The sequence below is a fragment of the Bos grunniens genome, chromosome 23 (genome assembly GCF_055505025.1).
Source record: "Bos grunniens cultivar Pamir isolate PY7600 chromosome 23, Bosgru_T2T1.0, whole genome shotgun sequence".
In the NCBI taxonomy this organism is placed as follows: Eukaryota; Metazoa; Chordata; class Mammalia; order Artiodactyla; family Bovidae; genus Bos; species Bos grunniens.
In genome coordinates this window covers 49006100-49023628 of record NC_141187.1, presented here as the reverse complement: position 1 = coordinate 49023628, position 17529 = coordinate 49006100, and the positions used below count along the sequence as shown (strand labels likewise).

The following is a 17529-nucleotide window of genomic DNA, read 5'->3' as shown; positions in this document are numbered from 1 at the left end:
GGACATCTTCAGGCTGGAGCCTCCTGGGGAAGCCATTCCTGTTTCTGGCAGCAGCAGTACCCCCAAGGCTGCTGTGCGTTTCTAATGCTAAAACTTTCATTATCGCCTCACATTTTAATTCTTCCTTTTAGGAAAATATATTTACCGTCTGGATTCCCTGTGACCTCTAAAAACTTTGCTATTTCACTGTGAAGACTATGCTTTTAAAAAAAATTTTTTACGTTATTTTTGGCTGTGCTGGATCTTCACTGATGCACGTGGCTTTCTCCAGTTGCAGCGAGCGGGGCTACTCTCTAGCTGTGGTGTGCAGACCTCTCACTGTGATAGCTCCTTCTGGTGTGCAGCACGGACGCTAGAGCATGCAGGCTCGGAAGCTGCAACGCAGGAACGTAGCAGCCCCACGGATCCAGGGATCGTGGGCCAGGGACCAAACCTGGGTCCCCTACACTGGCAGACAGATTCTTAGCCACTGGGCCACCAGGGAAGTCCAAGACGATGCATTTAACGTGAGGCTTCCCATCAGAAATAGCAATGACCCAGGAATTAAACTAACTGAAAAATCCATTCATAGTTTTTAAAAAATACTAATTGTAATCCCACTTATTTTTATATACTCGAAGTGTATAAAAGGAAAGTTACAGCACATCTCAAAAGCATACACAGGCATTCTGATCAATAAATCTGAGTTTTATTTCCAGTGTAATGTCTAGACAGCTTCTCAAGGTTAAGGAATTGACTGTATGAAGGAGCAAGGGCATGTCTGCAGCGACATGTAAAGCCTGAGATCAGGTTTAGACTCTTCCCTCTTCCACTCAGAGAAACCACATGTCGCCCTGTCCTCTCCACCCTCCTCCGAGCATCCGAGGGCGCAGACTCACCTGGACTTGCACACACACCCTCAGGTAACTCAGTCATTAACCAAGCCCTCCCGCCACTTCCCCTCAAAGGCCACTACGTCACCAGCCTTTGCTTTCTTTAAAAAAAAAAAAAAAAAACTGTTTATTTGGCTGCACCAGGTCTCAGCTGTGGCATGCAGACTCTCAGTTGCGGTATGTGGATCTATTAATAGTTCCCTGCCTAGGGATGGAACCCAGGCCCCTGCAGTGGGAGCACGGAGTCTTAGCCACTGGACCACCAGGCAAGTCCTGGTGCTTCCCTTTTCCCCTAGACGCTGCTTCGTTTTCCACCGCCTCATTATCTGCCAGCAACCTCTGTCCTTGGACAAACTGAACAGCATCAATGTGGGTTTGAGGGGAAGCCCCGAGTTTCTTCTAACACCTCTAATTTTAAACTCAGTTACTCATAAAACTCCTTTGATTTTGTAATTTGATATGTTTAGAAAATATTCTTTTTAGCAAACATCTTTCCACATTAAAACATTTTGCTTAATGCAAAAAGTGATCAAACACAAACATTTACAACAGGACTTTTTTTTTAAGTTAAAAACTCTGGTGTCCTGCTTGGCAACGAAGCTTCATTGCATACCCTAATTCTTGGCCATCAAACATTTTCTTGCAGAATCATTTCTTAAGGTAAAAAAAGGTTTCAATTTTCTTACGTCCTGGAAGGGTAATTTTGCATGCCCACCTTGCTGGGGAGGTTGATGCTCTGAACATCAAGGGGGACACACAGAAGTCAGGGATCACCTGACTTCTGAAACTGGGCAGCTTCCCTCTGTCATCTCCACCTCCCACCAAACAGCCCGGAAATCTGTTTGGGCAGAGCATGCGTTATGAAATAAAGCAATACAAAAAAGCGCTGGCTTACATCTCCGGAGAACTTGGTTTACGCTGTCTTGCATTGTTGCTCTACACGTTGGAAGAGTATGTTCATTTGTCTCATGGATCATATTCTTCAGATTTTCAAGAACTCGCATTTCTCGAAGACCACGTTTTTCCTATTAAAAGAAAAGTACATATTGTGCCTTAAATCTTAGCAATTACTTTCTGAGACTTCCCCCCAAGTTCTGGTTGCTATGCTACTACTTATTACTGAAATTCATACAGCCTTCTTCTAATTATTTGGCGATGACTGAGGTTACAACCTGGAGGTATTTTTTTTTTAATTATGAAATGCTTCAAAAGTTGCAAATATGAGTCATATTTTCATACCAATGTTTAAAAATGGGCATGAGAAACACTAAAAGAATAAGGAGAGACCTAGACTCCATGCATTTCATCTGTGGCAAAGAAATGATCAGATTTTAAGTTATATTTTGTGGTTCTTATTGTCATAAAGCTTCTATTATTATGCTCTGATCCCACTTCACTCAAATAAAAGTGTGTGGAAAAAGTAGTAACGTGTGGGTTCTTCCCTGTGTAGAAGAGAGTTATCACTGAGGGCCTGAAACCACCTTACAAAGGCCTGCCTGCACGGTTGGCTTTGTGGGGAGTGGGAACTTGACCAGCCAACGGCTCCCAAGCAGGTAACACTTGCCGTGAATGACAAGACACCTCTCTCCTTCCAAGAGTCTGGAACTTTGATACGTGCCAGGCAGAGGCCGTCTACTTGTCGGGTCCCCAATAAGAACCCTGGACCCCCAGGCTCAGATGCGCTTCCCCGGAAGACAACACATCACGTTGTCACAACCCACTCCCGGGGCAGTGAAGCGTGCCCCGTACGACTCCACCGGGTGAGACACTCTTGGAAGCTTCTGCCTGGCTTCCTCTAGACGCCTCCCCAGGCACCTGTTCCCTTTGCGAGTCTGCTCTGCCTCCTTTGGCCACGATAAACCTTGGGCACCAGCCTGCTGAGAAGTGCTGGTGAACTGATGCATGGGGGTGGTCCTGGGACCTGGAGCCCAGCCCCAGCTTCAGAAAGCTGAGCTTAACCCACCCTCCCGCTTGGGTGGGCTCGACTGAGTGACTTGCTTCCAGAGAATAAAGCAGGGAATGAGAAAAACATGGACTTCACAGTGGAGTCAACAAAGGTGACCTCGTGAGTGACGTCATGATGACGGCATGCACCTCCCGAGGTGACGTGACCAGAAGGACGTGCTCCCTCGCTGGGACGCCTTCCCAGAGTGTGTCAGCCCCGTCTAATCCTAAGGAAAACATCAGACAGACCCAGACGGGGCCACACTCTACAGGATACTGGCCAGAACTCAAGACTGTCAAGATCAAGAGAAACAAGGAAAGCCCAAAAAATTGTCACAGACCAAAGCGAACTAGAGAGACATGACAATTAAAAGCAGTGTGCTGCCCTGGATTAGGTCCCGGGACAGGAAGAGGGCTGTAATGGAAAAACTGGTGAAATGTGCGTAAAGTCTGGTGTTTCATTAGCAGTAATGTTCCAGTGTCAGTTTCTTAGTTTTTACTGATGTAGCACAGTAATTAATATAAAGATTAATAATGGGAGAAAGTGGGCGAGGGGTACACGAGAACTCGGTGCTATATTAGTAAGTTTACTGTAAATCTTAAAATAATACAATGCAAAAAGTTCACTGAAAATGAAGAGTGGTAAACGTGATTATGAGGAAATAATAGTATAGTCGTTACTAGAGGTTTTGTTTTGAACCATCTTATGGAGCAGCTGGGGTAAGATATTTTACTCTAATTTTTCCATAATAAAAAATTTTAAACTTATACAGAAGTTGAGAGAGAATGAAAGAATGAAACTTGGTTTCTGATGTATAACACCCCATAAAATTACAGATCGGTGAACTTTTCTCAAATTGAAACTGATAACAAGTGCTCATATAATGTGCTCAAGACAGTACTTGGCACAAAACACTTAAAAATGTTAGCAATTATTCAGAGTATTAGTACAGTTATTATATTTTTACATTAAAGACGTAATTTAATAGTATCAGAGAGGAAATGAGAGACTGATGTAATATTTAAATTTTCTTTCCTTCAAATAATAGTCCCACAAGTCCTAAAACCATACTGTATATATATATAAATTTATTACATGTCATATGGGGGAGAGACTTTTTCCTTTTATTTAATAATCTGAGATACTTTTACAACCTAACCAAAATGAGAGATCAGATGTCAAGTGGAATTTTACTTTGTCCTGCCTTTCACGGGATTTTTCTCTTTAATAAATCCACATTCAAATGTATCAACATGAACCTTCCCAAGTCTCCTCACTACTGTACCTATGTGAACAATCCTTTTTTTCCTCCCTCAAGTTTAATCCACATTGCCTCCACCTTTTCTGTATTTCTCTAACATCTACGTTTTTTCTCAGATCAAACATCAGCCCCTCTTCTGAAAAGTTCCCTCCCAACTCAGCTGAGAGTTATTCCCTCTTCTGAGATCTCAATCACTGTGCTTATTTTATCATCATAATTTCATCATCACAATCTGCTCTCTGCAGATGGTAAATCCCTGGAGGTAGAGACTGTTTCTTATTTGTTTTTGCGTATCTGCTGAGGCAGACAGTTCTGGATCCGTTCCCCTCTTCTCTCTTCCTCTGAACACCCAAATACCATTTGGTGGTGATCACCAAGCATTCCTGGAGTCGCTGTGGTGGCGGTGTGCCTGCTTGGTCGTGTTCAACTCTTTGCGACCTCAAGGATTGTAACCCACCAGGCTCCTCTCACTCTGGAACTTTCCAGGCAAGACCACTGCAGTGGGTTGCCATTTCCTCCTCCAGGGAATCTCTCCCACCCAGGGATCGAACCTGTGTTTCTTGCATCTCCTGTGTTAGCAGGTGGATTCCTTACCACTGAGCCACCTGGGAAGCATTTGGTGGTAAAGGTGCCTGTGGAAAAGATACCACCAGCCACCTCCCACTTGCCTTCCCTGCTGCTGCAGGAAACGCACACGTGATGGCTGGCCTCCCGAAGCCACCCTGTGAGCAAGAGGACGTGAGCAGCCCTGCTGGAGGAAAGGCTGAGGTCATGGGCTTCTGGCCGCGGTGGGAGGAAAGGAGAGCCACTCTCTTCAGGGCTCTGTCCCTAGGAACCAATACCTTCCTCCAGACACAGTCGGGTATATTCAGGAACTCTTGAGTAAAACGGAGAATGAAACTTGCTGAAGGTGAAGCAAGGAGCTGGCGCAGGACCGCAGGTCATGAACTGTGACCCGCGCGGGCCTCCCCTCTCCGAGGTCCGGCACCTCCTTACTCGCTGAGACCACCAGGCGGACATGCACCTGAGGGCCCCTGCCAGGATCTCTGTTCACGGCACTGACTGGAACCGGGGGAATAAAAGCGCTGAACAAAGTCAGGAGCAAGACAGTCACGGGTCCTGAAACCCTAGCAAACACAAAGAGGGCCTGCAGCATTACACCAGGATGCCCACAACCGAAGTAACACTGCCACCGTGTGGCCCTTACTCCTTTCTTCTGGAGACAAAATTTTATAAAGAAAAAGATCATTGTTGCCGGGTGCATTAACTTTTAAAAACACATAAGCTACAAACAAGCTTCCCTTTAAATGTGAGCCAGTTTGCTTCAAGTGAACCACATTTAAACAGTCTAGAGAAGACGAAACTCAAGGAACCACGTTCGACGTCATGTAATAATCTGTAATGGAAAAGAATCTGAAAAACAATGTGTGTGCATAACGCAATCCCTTTGCTGTGTACCTGAAACACTGTTAATAACTGTACTTCAATTAAAAAAAAAAAAAAGAAAGATGGGAAACTTCCAGGAAGCCCTGACAGCTCTCCTCACCCTTCCTCCGCTTTCATTAAGTAGAGGAGGGTATTATTTGGGCCAAGAAAAGAGCTGTAAATAGCGCACGTATCTACTCAACTCTAAATCTCTAAAACACTCTCAGTGTCTCCCTCACAATTTGAAGGGGAAAGGTTAGAGTGTAACAGAAAAGGCAGCTGAGCCCGATGTAGAGGAATTTCCACTGAACTCCCAGAAAGACCGCCCCGGAGGTGACTGTGGGAGAGGCCAGCACCAGGGACCTTTCATGAAGACGATGAAACAGGCAGCTGCAGAGCGCGCCAACACGCTGACGAAACGCTCTGAGCCCTGCAGAGACCATTCCTCCGTGAGGACAGGAGTCAGCCCAGCTGCATGAAGAGGGGCCTGGGTCTGGCTCACCCACGGATACAGCGCTGGTTCCTAACTCGAGGTCTCACGCAAAGTAAGTGCTCAGGACGCTCTACTGGACCTTCTACAACAAGCTTACATCTACCACATCCAGTGTGAACATTTTCTTCTTTAGTAAACAATCTCCTTCCCAGGTGGTGCTAGTGGTAAAGAATCCACCTCCCAATGCAAGAGACATCAGAGATGTGGGTTTGATCCCTGGGTCGGGAATATCGCCTGGATAAGGGAAGCAACCCACTCCAGTATTCTTGCCTGGGGAATCCCATGGACAGAGAGGCCTGGTGGACTGCAGTCCACAGGGTCGCAAAGACTTGGACACAACTGAGCACACACACACACACAGGTCTTTAGGGACACATTTACAAACTCTAAAAAAAATAAAAACTATTTAGTATTTCAGATTAGTCAGCCTGGGGCAGGGGGGAGAAAGATGGAAAAACCAGTGCATGTTGGAAAAGCCAAGTTTTAGTCCAGGCTCTGCCACCTGCTCCCCTGGATCATACTAGGTACCTCCAACACACCAGACACTCTTTCAGGCACTTGGATACAACAAAGCGTAAGAACAGTTAACTGTCTACATTCTTGTGAAGGGCAACAGGCAATAAACAAGCAGAGAGTAAGAAAAACACAGGTAGTAATAAGAGCTTATGGGAGGCAGAAGTCTAAGGTGGTCCCTGAGACTCCCGCCCCCAGATACACCCTGTGCTGTGACATGCCCCAAGCAGCGTCAACAGGACAAGAACCGACAACTTCCAGAGGTTCAAGCTGGATTTAGAAAAGGCAGAGGAACCAGAGATCCAATTGCCAACATCCACTGGATCATCGAAAAAGCAACAGAGTTCCAGAAAAACATCTACTTCTGCTTCATTGACTATGCCAAAGCCTCTGACGGTGTGATTAACAACAAACTGTGGAAAATTCTTAAAGAGATGGGAGTACCAGACCACCTTACCTGCCTCCTGAGAAATCTGTATGCAGGTCAATAACCTCAGATGTGCAGATGAAACCACCATTATGGCAGAAAGCAAAGAGGCACTAAAGAGCCTCTTGATGAAAGTGAAAGAGGACACTGAAAAAGCTGGCTTAAAACTCAACATTCAAAAAACTAACATCCTGGCATCTGGTCCCATCACTTCATGGCAAACAGATGAGGAAACAATGGAAACAGAGACAGACTTTATTTTCTTGGGGCTCCAAAATCACTGAAGATGGTGATTGCAGCCATGAAACTAAAAGATGCTTGCTCCTTGGAAGAAAAGCTATGACCAACCTAGACAGCATATTAACAAGCAGAGATGTCACTTTGCCGACAAGGGTCTGTCTAGTCAAAGCTATGGTTCTCCCGTAGTCGTGTATGGATATGAGAGTTGGACCATAAAGAAAGCTGAATTGATGCTTTTGAACTGTGGTGTTGGAGAAGACTCTTGAGAGTCCCTTGGACTGCAAGGAGATCCAACCAGTCCATCCTAAAGGAAATCAACCCTGACTATTCCTTGGAAGGACTGATGCTGAAGTTGAAGCGCCAATACTTTGGCCCCCTGATGTGAAGAGCCGACTCATTAGAAAAGATCCTGATGCTGGGAAAGACTGAAGGCGGGAGGAGAAGGGGATGTGCTGCAGTCCATGGGGTCGCAAAGAATTGGACATGACTGAGTGACTGGACAACAGCACACGGCTCAGTCCTGCTGGACTCTGCGACCCCACGGACTGTAGCCCTCCAGGCTCCAGAATCCCTCTGTCCACGGGATTCTCCAGGCAAGAATGCTGGAGTGGGTTGCCATGTCTTACTCCAGGGGATCTCCCTGACCCAGGGTCAAACCCCCTTCTTCTGCATTGGTAGGCAGAGTCTTTATAGCTGCACCTCACGGAAAGCCCAGACACCTGTCAGTCACTCAGGCAAACCCCAATGGAGGTCCCGCTGTGACAGTTTACTTAAAGTCTCACATCAGCTGACTTTAAGGGAGACCATCCCAAGGAGGCCTGACTTCATCAGTGAGTCCTTAACAAGGCCTGGGCTCTTCTCGGCAACAGAGACTTGAAGTATGAAAGGGATTCGACCTGATGGAGTCTCCGCTTGTTAAGTCTTTGAGTGAGTGAGTAAGTGAAGGTCACTCAGTCGTGTCCAACTCTTTGCGACCCCATGGACTATACAGTCAATGGAACTCTCCAGGTCAGCATATTGGAGTGGGTAACCTTTCCTTTCTTCAGGGGATCTTCCCAACCCAGGGATTGAACCCAGGTCTCCCGCATTGCAGGCAGATTCTTTATTAGCTGAGCCACAAGGGGAGCCCAAATCTTTGAAGAGACCATATGGCAAGGAAGGTGGGTGGCTTCTAGGAGCTGAGTGACTCCCAGTTGACAGCAAGCAAGGAAACGGGACCTTCGTCTACCTCAGTGAGGAAGTGAGTCCCGCCAGTCACAGGAATCAGGAGGACCCTGAGCACCAAGTAATGATGGAGCCTGGCCCAGCCCTGGATTTTCACCCTGTAAGACCTTGAGCAGAGTACCCACCACACTGTACCTAGACTTTCTTCTCACTAAGGAACCGCCAATGATCTTTACATAGCAGGATAAGGGGACAGGGTCTAGTGAGTTTTCTGTGTGAGGGATAACTATTCTTATCCTGCAACAAAAGTAATGACGACAAAGAAAACCAACAGCCACCTTCAGGTACCAGGAAAGATTTCGAGAGACACACGCCTTTCGTCTTCCCAACAACGCTGTGAAGCACGTGTTCCACAGCCTCTGCGTCTGCTGAGCCCAGAAAAGGTGTCCAGCGCAGCAGCCCTGTCCGTGCCTCCTGAGTGCTCTGTACCAGAGGCTTTCTGGACTTGTAAAGGGTTTATGGAAACCTTCCCTCCTTCTGGCAGACCAAAGACTTCCTGCTTGGAGTCTCACTTGAAAATAAGATCCTGACTCACAGAGAATCACAAAATTGTTTGTGTAACACCATTAACCACCATCAACCTATTAGGAGCTTGGGGTGTTACTACGCAATGCACAGTGAACAAATTATACATGTGCAAAACCACAGCCAAACGCAAGAGGATGGCAGGCTGGTGCATCACGACTGTGGGGACGGAATGTAAGAGGCTGGGTGGCAGATGGTCCCGCTACAAAGACAGGGACCAGGTCACAACAGGATACTGGCCTTTGTCTACAGACAGAAAATGACATCCGAGGGCTTGAAACTCTCTGGCAGAGTCCCTTCGACTGTCAATCCTACAGGAAATCAACCCTGAAAATTCACTGGAAGGACTGAAGCTGAAGCCGAAGCTCCAATACTTTGGCCACCTGATTCGAAGAGCCAACTCACTGGAAAAGACCCTGACGCTGGGAAAGATCGAAGGCAAAAGAAGAGGGCGGCAGAGGATGAGCTGGTTAGACAGCATCACGGACTCAATGAATTTAAGCAAACTCTGGGAGAGTGGAGGACAGAGTAGACTTACATGCTACATGGGGTCACAAAGAGTCGGATACAACTGAGCAACTCAACAACTACTACTCTGGCAGCAGGATGAAGACTAGATTTGACTGGGTTGATAGGGCAGGCACACCGATCAGAGAGGATACATTTATGCAGTAATGTCTAGAAACTTGATCGCTGAATGTGACCTATAGGGGAGGGAATAGCCAGGGGTGATTCTCATGCTTTAACTTGAGAGCTTTGGGTAGATGCTGCTGCCTCAAATGAGAAAAAAAGAATACAGAAAAGGGGTCTAGAAAATTGACCCATCCATCTTTAAAATCTTTTCTCTCTCTCTCTCTTTTTTTTTTTTTTACTATACCTCATCTTACAGAAGAAAAACTGAGCTCAACAGACAGTAAATAAGCCAAAGCAGACCCCAGACCTGGAGCCCAAGACTCCTCCCACCTACACTTGTGCTCCCTCTATTCATGTCAATGTCTCTTAATAAGTTTTACTTTGTATATTTTATGGACACAAGAACAGAAATCAGAAATTTTAAAACTAGAGAATTTCCCTTCTGTGTATTGACACACTAGCAGATCAGGGTGATATTTTTACAAAATGAGTTGCAAATACTCACTTCAAATTCTTTCACAAAATAACGGGTTTCACCTTGGATAACTGGTCTGTGATCTAAGAGCCTTGAATGAATCTCTCCAAGATCTGTAAAGAGAAAATGAAATTCAAGGTCAACCCATGCTAAGTGGCACAATCTCTAGCTTGTTTCACTCTTCCTGTTTCCCATAAACATAAGCAGGTTAAAATCCGGTTGAGACTATGGATTATCCGGTTAGTAAATTGGTAAAGCAGTTTTGAGAACAATTAGGCAGTATCTAATAAAGTGAAGGCATGTACACCCAGTAATTTCATGCCGAGATTAAAATCCAGGTCAGACTATGGATTATCTGGTTAGTAAATCGCTAAAGTAGTTTTGAGAGAGCAATTTGGCCACATCTAGTAAATTAGAGAAGGAAATGGCAATCCACAGCAGTGTTCTTGCCTGGAGAATCCCAGGGACGGCGGAGCCTGGTGGACTGCCGTCTATGGGGTCACACAGAGTCGGACAAGACTGAAGCGACTTAGCAGCAGCAGCAGTAAAGTTAGAAGACATGCACACCCAGCAATTTCATGCCTAAGTATGTGCCCTAGAAAAACCTCTTATACAAAAGAGAGAGAATGTATGATTGTTTACTACGGGACGAGCATAAGGAGAGGAAAAAAAAGGGAGGGGAACACCCTAATACACTCATGGATACTACAAAGCAGTGAATGGAAATGAATACAGTGGGTTAACACTTATTAACATGGACAAATCCCACAAACAAAACGTCAAGCACAAAAGCAAGTTTCAGAAGGATATAGCGATTAATATAAACTTTCGAAACAGGCGGCTTCTACAAGGAAGCAGGAGGGGCTGGGTCGGTTTGCAGTTGCTGGGAGGCACCTGGCGCGGAGAAAACGGGGCGCACCCGGGCCAGGGTCCCCCACCCTCAGCCTGCCGCAAACCCGAGGCCGCCGGGGCTCGACCCGCGGCTCGGCCCCGGGTCAGAGGGCGCCGCCTGGTCGCTGGGGCTGCGCTGGGACCACCAGGCGAGAGCCCTGCTACGCCATACCCTTGATAATGAGGTGCGCCGGCGAGCCAGTGAACCCCTGAGAGTCCTTCTTCTTGCCGCCGCCGCCGCCACCCTGGACGGCCTCGCAACCCACCGGGGTCTCCGTCCCACCGCCGCTCATCCCGACCAGCTCCGCCCACCCGCGACTGCGCTGCGCCTGCGCACACCTCTGCGGACGCTCTCCCTGCGCGGGGTTTTGGCGTCATCAAAGGGCGTCGGGGAAGCAGAGTCAACCCAGGGGCGGTTCCCGCAAGGGCACTACGGTGTAGCCAGTGACCTGACCTTGAAGGAAGCCGGTGCCGCCATGCTGGATTAGGGCAGATGCTGCCGGCAGAGGAGGATGTCTGAAAGTTAGAGCTAAACTTATTCCTCCTCCCTAACCCGCTGGCAATGGTAACCCACTCCAGTATTTTTGCCTGGAAAATCCCATGGATGGAGGAGCCTGGTGGGCTGCAGTCCATGGGGTCGCTAAGAGTCGGACACGACTGAGCGACTTCACTTTCACTTTTCACTTTCATGCATTGGAGAAGGAAATAGCTACGCACTCCAGTGTTCTTGCCTGGAGAATCCCAGAGACGGCGGAGCCTGGTGGGCTGCTGTCTATGGGGTCGCAGAGAGTCGGACACGACTGAAGCGACTTAGCAGCAGCAAACCCGCTTGAGAGGTTTGGAGAGGTTGGCGGAGAGGGAATTTAGTTATAGAATAATATTAATAATGTGTGTGTGTTAGTCACTCAGTCGTGTCCGACTCTTTGCGATCCCATGGACTGTAGCCCGCCAGGCCCCTGTGTCTATTGGGTTTTCCAGGCAAGAATACTGGAGTGGGTTGCCATTCCCTTCTCCAGGGAATATTAATAATAGTGGCATAAATATATTATCCGTACCGTTACCAGCCACCAGTATTTTACAGAGGGTTTTGACGTGCCTGCTTTGCCACCTTGGTCGTTATGGCAACTCTGGGGAACAGTTTTGTCATTTCTAATAAATGAAGAAATAGGTCTAGAGATTAATTTGCCCAAATCACTTCTCCGAGTCATTCATGCCCATGTAAAAAGCAAAAAGTGTCTGTTCTTGGCATCTGTATTTACAAAATCTCAACCAGTTGTTCCGTAGGCTAAGAGAAAACGCGTGTAATTATGGAAGGGACCATTTCTTGCTAGGCTGCTTTGATTTGTAGTCGTGAAGAAACAAATCCGGTGCTGACTAGAATCTAGTGCTGCTGTGTGGTAAACTTTATAAAATTCATTTTGTAGTCTCAACAAGCCTCCCTGCCTGTTGAGAGGAGAGGGCAGTGCAACCTGACAGTGTCATCTTCACCTCCTGTGTTCATCCAGTGTTTCTAAGGCTCATCTCTTAGCCCTCCCTTTCTCCCTCCTCTCTTCCCGCACAGTGCTTACCCTCAAGGGTTTCTCAAGCCACCAAAATTTACAACCTAGGGCGTTCTAATGACAGTATGGAAGAAGGCGCAGCACACATGTGGGATACCTGGGGACAGGAGGTGGTCAGGAGAGACTTCCCAGAGGAGGTATATTTTGTCTTCAGGTCTGAAATGAGGTGTTAGGTGGGGTGGGGTGAAGATGGAACTTAGGAATTTCTAGCAGAGAAAATAAAGAGGCATAAAATAGATGACTTCATAAACAGAATGTGAACTTGGCTTATTGCAAGTTATTGAGTCAGGGTTCTAACTTTTCATTTCCCTCCCTTTGGCATCTACCTCCAGAAAACATAATTATTTTTAAATCCCTTCATTATCCTCCTCACGTCTAGGCACTTTTCTTACTCAAGTTTTCTTCTGCACCTGCAAGACTAAGTCTTCTCTAAGCTTGTCTCTGAGTGTCTTTGAACTACTGAAAAGCCTGGGCAGGCTTGATACCCAGCAGGACCCTGTGGGGTTCCTGGGCACAAAACCTCTCGGTGGCCCCCAATTCTTGATTACAGGGAATAGAATTCATTCAGCCTCCGTGACCTTCCCTGAGTTCCAAGGAGCAGGTTCAAACAGCTGTTAATTAGTAAAGGGAGGGGATGTGGAGACAAGAGAGGAAAAGTTAACAGAATCAATAATGTCTAGAGTTCCCTAGAGGTCGAGTAGTTAGGACTCCGTGTTCTCACTGCTATAGATAGATAGTGAAAGTCGCTCTGTCATGTCCAACTCTTTGCAACCCCATGGACTATACAGTCCATGGAATTCTCCAAGCCAGAATACTGGATTGGGTAGCCTTTCCCTTCTCCAGGGGATCTTCCCAACCCAGAGATAGAACCGAGGTCTCCTGCATTGTAGGCAGATTCTTTACCAGCTGAGCCACAAGGGAAGCCCAAGAATACTGGAATGGGTAACTTATCCCTTATCCAGCGGATCTTCCCGACCCAGGAATCAAACCAGTGTCTTCTGCATTGCAGGCGGAGTCTTTACCACTGAGCTCTCAGGGAAGCCCCTCACTGCTGTAGTCTGGGTTCAGTTCCTGATTGGGGAACTAGGGTCCGTGCAAGCTAGGAGGCCAAAAAAAAAAAAAGTGCAGCCTTGGGGCAAGGCGCTGGTTCCCCCTCAAGGGATACACAGAACAATGTCCTTGAGCTTTTCTGCAGATACTGAAACCCTTACCAGGTGGGAGAAGTTAACTGAAAGCTGCCCACAAGCACGTATAGACCCCAGACTGGTTGGAAAACAGAAGGTTGATGATGCTGACTCACGCTTACCTCATCACCAGCCCATCAGAAGAGTGTCCACGAGCTGATCACACCATTTGAACCATTACTATAAAACTCCTACTACCCCCTCCACGTTGGGACACACAGTTTTAAAGCTGTTCTTTTCTACTTCACTCCAAAACTCTTATCTCCAAAGCTTAATTCGGTGTTGGGGTACAGAGGCTGGATTCACCTTTGGGCTCCCTCTTCACGAGTGATCACGTCTCCCACATTAATGTGGAGTTAAAAATGAACATTCTGGGTTGTGCCTCCCCAAGTTCTGTTTTAGTGGTTCTGGGGTAGCTGCTCCCTCCCCTTCTCCAATTGCCAGTTGATTAGGAGATAAGCAATAAAAGAACTCCAGGTGCAGTAGTTAACACTTTGGAATCAGACAGAACTGGGTTCAAATTCCAGCTGTGCCACTTGCCTGAATTTCTTTTTCTGCAAAATGGCCATAAAATAGCCATATTATAAAGCTGTAATGATTAAAAAAGATTAAACTTGTAAAGTACTTAGAACTGTGCCTGGCACATATCAAATGCTCAATAAATATTATTTCAATAACCTCCTGTATTTTCTTTTAAAGCCCTGTATAATCTGCTCTCATTCTTCCAGCCTGCCTTTAGCTGCCTTTACCATTATAATTTCTTGCATATGTTTTGCACTTTACGATTTATAAACTGTTATCACACATAACATGGGCTTCCCAGGTGGCTCAGTGGTAAAGAATCCACCTGCAATGCAGGAGATGAGGGTTTGATCCCTGAGTGGGGAAGATCCCCTGGAGAAGGAAATGGCAGACCACTCTAGTATTCTTGCCTGGGTGATCCCATGGACAGAGGAACCTGGTGGGCTACAATCCATGGGGTCACAAAAGAGTTGGACACAACTGAGCAACTAAACAACGACAACACGTAACATACCACATTCTCAATCTTCACATTAATCTATTTGAGGAAATATTAAAATGCCCATAACACGTAACATACCACATTCTCAATCTTCACATTAATCTATTTGAGGAAATATTAAAATACCCATAACACGTAACATAGCACATTCTCAATCTTCACATTAATCTATTTGAGGAAATATTAAAATACCCATTTTCAGGACTTCCCTGGTGGTCCTGTGGCTAAGACTTTGTGCTCCCAATGTAGGGGGGATGGGTTCCATGCCTGGCTGAGGAACTAAGATCCCACGTGCTGTGAGATGCGACCCCCCAAATAAAAATAATTAAAAACCCAAAATACCCATTTTTTAACTACAGAAACCCAGGATTAGAGAATGTGGGTGAAACTCTAACATGTCTACAACATGTACACTCGGGACAGCATACTGCTCTGCCATCAAGAGAAGGACTTTGTTCCCCTTCCAGGTCGGTAGGATGCTTCGACAGCACACTGGGCCCACCTCCAGAAAACTGGACTCGGATGTGAAAAACGACAAGAGCACCCTTTTGTGGATGAGTGCAGCTGCTCTGTGTCACCCAAGCTTCTGACAGGTGGCTCTCGTGGTGGGGCTGTCACACCAGACCTGTTGAATCAGAAACTCAAACGGGGACCCAGCAATCTGTGTTTTGGGAAGCCCGGGTGATTACCATTCATGCTCGAGCCTGAGAACCACTGCATTCATGCCACTGTCTGTCATCCATGCCCAAAACTTCTGACAATGACTGTTAACTCTAGTGTACTTTCATACAAGTCACAAGGCTTGAGTCAAATGCCTACAAGTCCGGAACTGTAGAGCTGGTGAGGCCAACCAGAGGGCCAAACATTCCCTGGTGGCTCAGATGATAAAGAATCTGCCTGGGATGAGGAAGACCTGGGTTTGATCCCTGGGTCAGAAAGATCCCCTGGAGAAGGAAACAGCAACCCAGTCCAGTATTCGTGCCTAGAGAATCCCATGGACAGAGGAGCCGAGCCTGGCGGGCTAGAGTCCATGGGGTCACAAAGAGTCAGACACTAGTGAACGACTGTATGTGTGTTGCAGGAAGTTGGGAAAAACTGGGCTAGTGCAAGAAGGATAACCCATTTTTGCACAAACAGACTAGTTCGTGGACTGCACCAAAGAAACTTTGTAATTTGTAATCAGATGGCTGGAAGTTTGTGGTCTTGTGCAAAGCAGGCCTGGGGCCTTGCTCTTCAGAGCAATGCCTTGTCAGGTTAGCTGTGTGACTGTTGTATTTCAAGCTTAACTTGGACAGACAGGCCTGCCAGGCACAAATTTCTCAAGCAGATGATGTTCGGGGTGGGGGGCAAAAATTATCCACAGCAAGGCCTCAAGCACAGATGACCCTCCGCAGAAATGGCGAGCCTAGTCCGTGGGATCCGTCCTACAGCTCACGAGCCCTGGGGACCCAGCCTGTCTGAAGTGGAAGAGACAGCGCGGATGGGCCATCACATTAACTCGGCAGGCTGGAAGAGCTGAGGCGCTTTCGTTCTCCCCACAAAGAAACCCAGGTTTAAAAGATGAAAATATCCCTCAAGGAACAGCGCTAATGGAAGAAAGCCTTGAGCCACAGAAGCAAAGGCGGCCAGCGTCCCATTCCCCTGACTTCTGTCTCCCTGCTTTTGGTCTCGCTCGTAAGTGAAAGATGAGTTTTGCTAGGTAAGGTAGCAGTTGGGATTAGTTTTATTCATCAGCAGGAGGGAGAATGAGGCAGAGCCTGCAGGAATATGGGCTCCAGCAACAAGTAATCATTATTGCAAAATCAAATTCCCCATCTCATCTCGGATATGCCTGTATGTAACCCTGGAGCTGGGCTTCAGTGTGATACATCCAGACCTAAGACGTGGAGGGGTGGGATGAGGAGCCCCCTTGTGTACCGAGAACCTCTGCCCGGCAAGAGATATATGATGGCAACTTTCCCCCATTGCTTTTGCAGTAAAATTCACCCAGAGCTCCAGGAAGAGTTGGGAATGTAATTCAGCTTCAATAAATCAAGACTAAAATTAAGATGGCCAGATATGTAGCCGCCTACTCAGGTGCATGGAGAATTTGAAATTTAGTGCCCTGGTAATGGGTTGGAACAGGTTATCCAATCATGGAGAGAAAGAAGAAATATTGCTGTCTGGGGTTAGAAAGCTAAATGCTCAAATCCATGACACCACCACATCTCTGCCAAAGCTAGATTAATATTAAAGTTTGTGTAACATCTGATTCTTTTTTTAAGTAATGAAGTCAAATGATAGGAAAAAATACACATACATGAAAGAGCTATACTTCGTAATCATTCTAATTTGACTCCTTGTCAAAGAACTGTGTCTTTCATCTCTTGGTGTGATGTATGTGTAACTGATTGTTACAAAGTTCTATTCTTTCCTAACAATACTTCTGCTTAAACTTTTATCAACACATCTTGAAGCTTTTCTGGAAGGACTTTAGCAGGGCTCTCACGTTTAGCACCAGGAGAGGGTGATCTGCCCATTCATCCCACTTCTACCTCCCTGCCTCGGTCCCTGAAGGAAAACTAATGTGCCCATCGAAGACTGTGGGGACTCTGGCTTCAGACTTAACTGGGTGGATCCAATGGGGGACCTATATGCTTAACAGGGAGTGAAAATGAGAATGCTCACACATCTATCAAAACTCCTTTGTGTGGGGCTTCCCTGGAGGTCCAGTGGTTAAGCATCCACCTTGCAAGGTAGGGGACCCTGGCTTGATCCCTGGCTGGGACGATCCCACATGCCACGGGGCAGCTAGCCTGCGCACCACAGCCACTGAAGCCTGCAAGCCCCAGCGCCTGC

At 46.8% G+C, this 17529-nt stretch overlaps 1 protein-coding gene across 3 annotated transcripts in view; it reads right to left on the bottom strand.

Moving 5' to 3' along the window:
- The window catches only part of BLOC1S5 (biogenesis of lysosomal organelles complex 1 subunit 5), a 28778-nt gene extending 17534 nt beyond the window's left edge, over window positions 1–11244 (bottom strand). For all 3 annotated transcript variants that reach the window (XR_015152802.1, XM_086370879.1, XM_086370880.1), the window contains exons 1-3: window positions 11097–11244; window positions 10064–10146; window positions 1768–1897 (exon numbers count right to left, since the gene is read on the bottom strand). Coding sequence is in view for 2 of the 3 variants with exons in the window: in XM_086370879.1 (XP_086227005.1) it covers window positions 1768–1897; window positions 10064–10146; window positions 11097–11217 (334 nt within the window). In the remaining variant the exon portion in view is untranslated. The remainder of the gene's footprint in view (window positions 1–1767; window positions 1898–10063; window positions 10147–11096) is intronic.
- Window positions 11245–17529: the final 6285 nt, after the last annotated feature.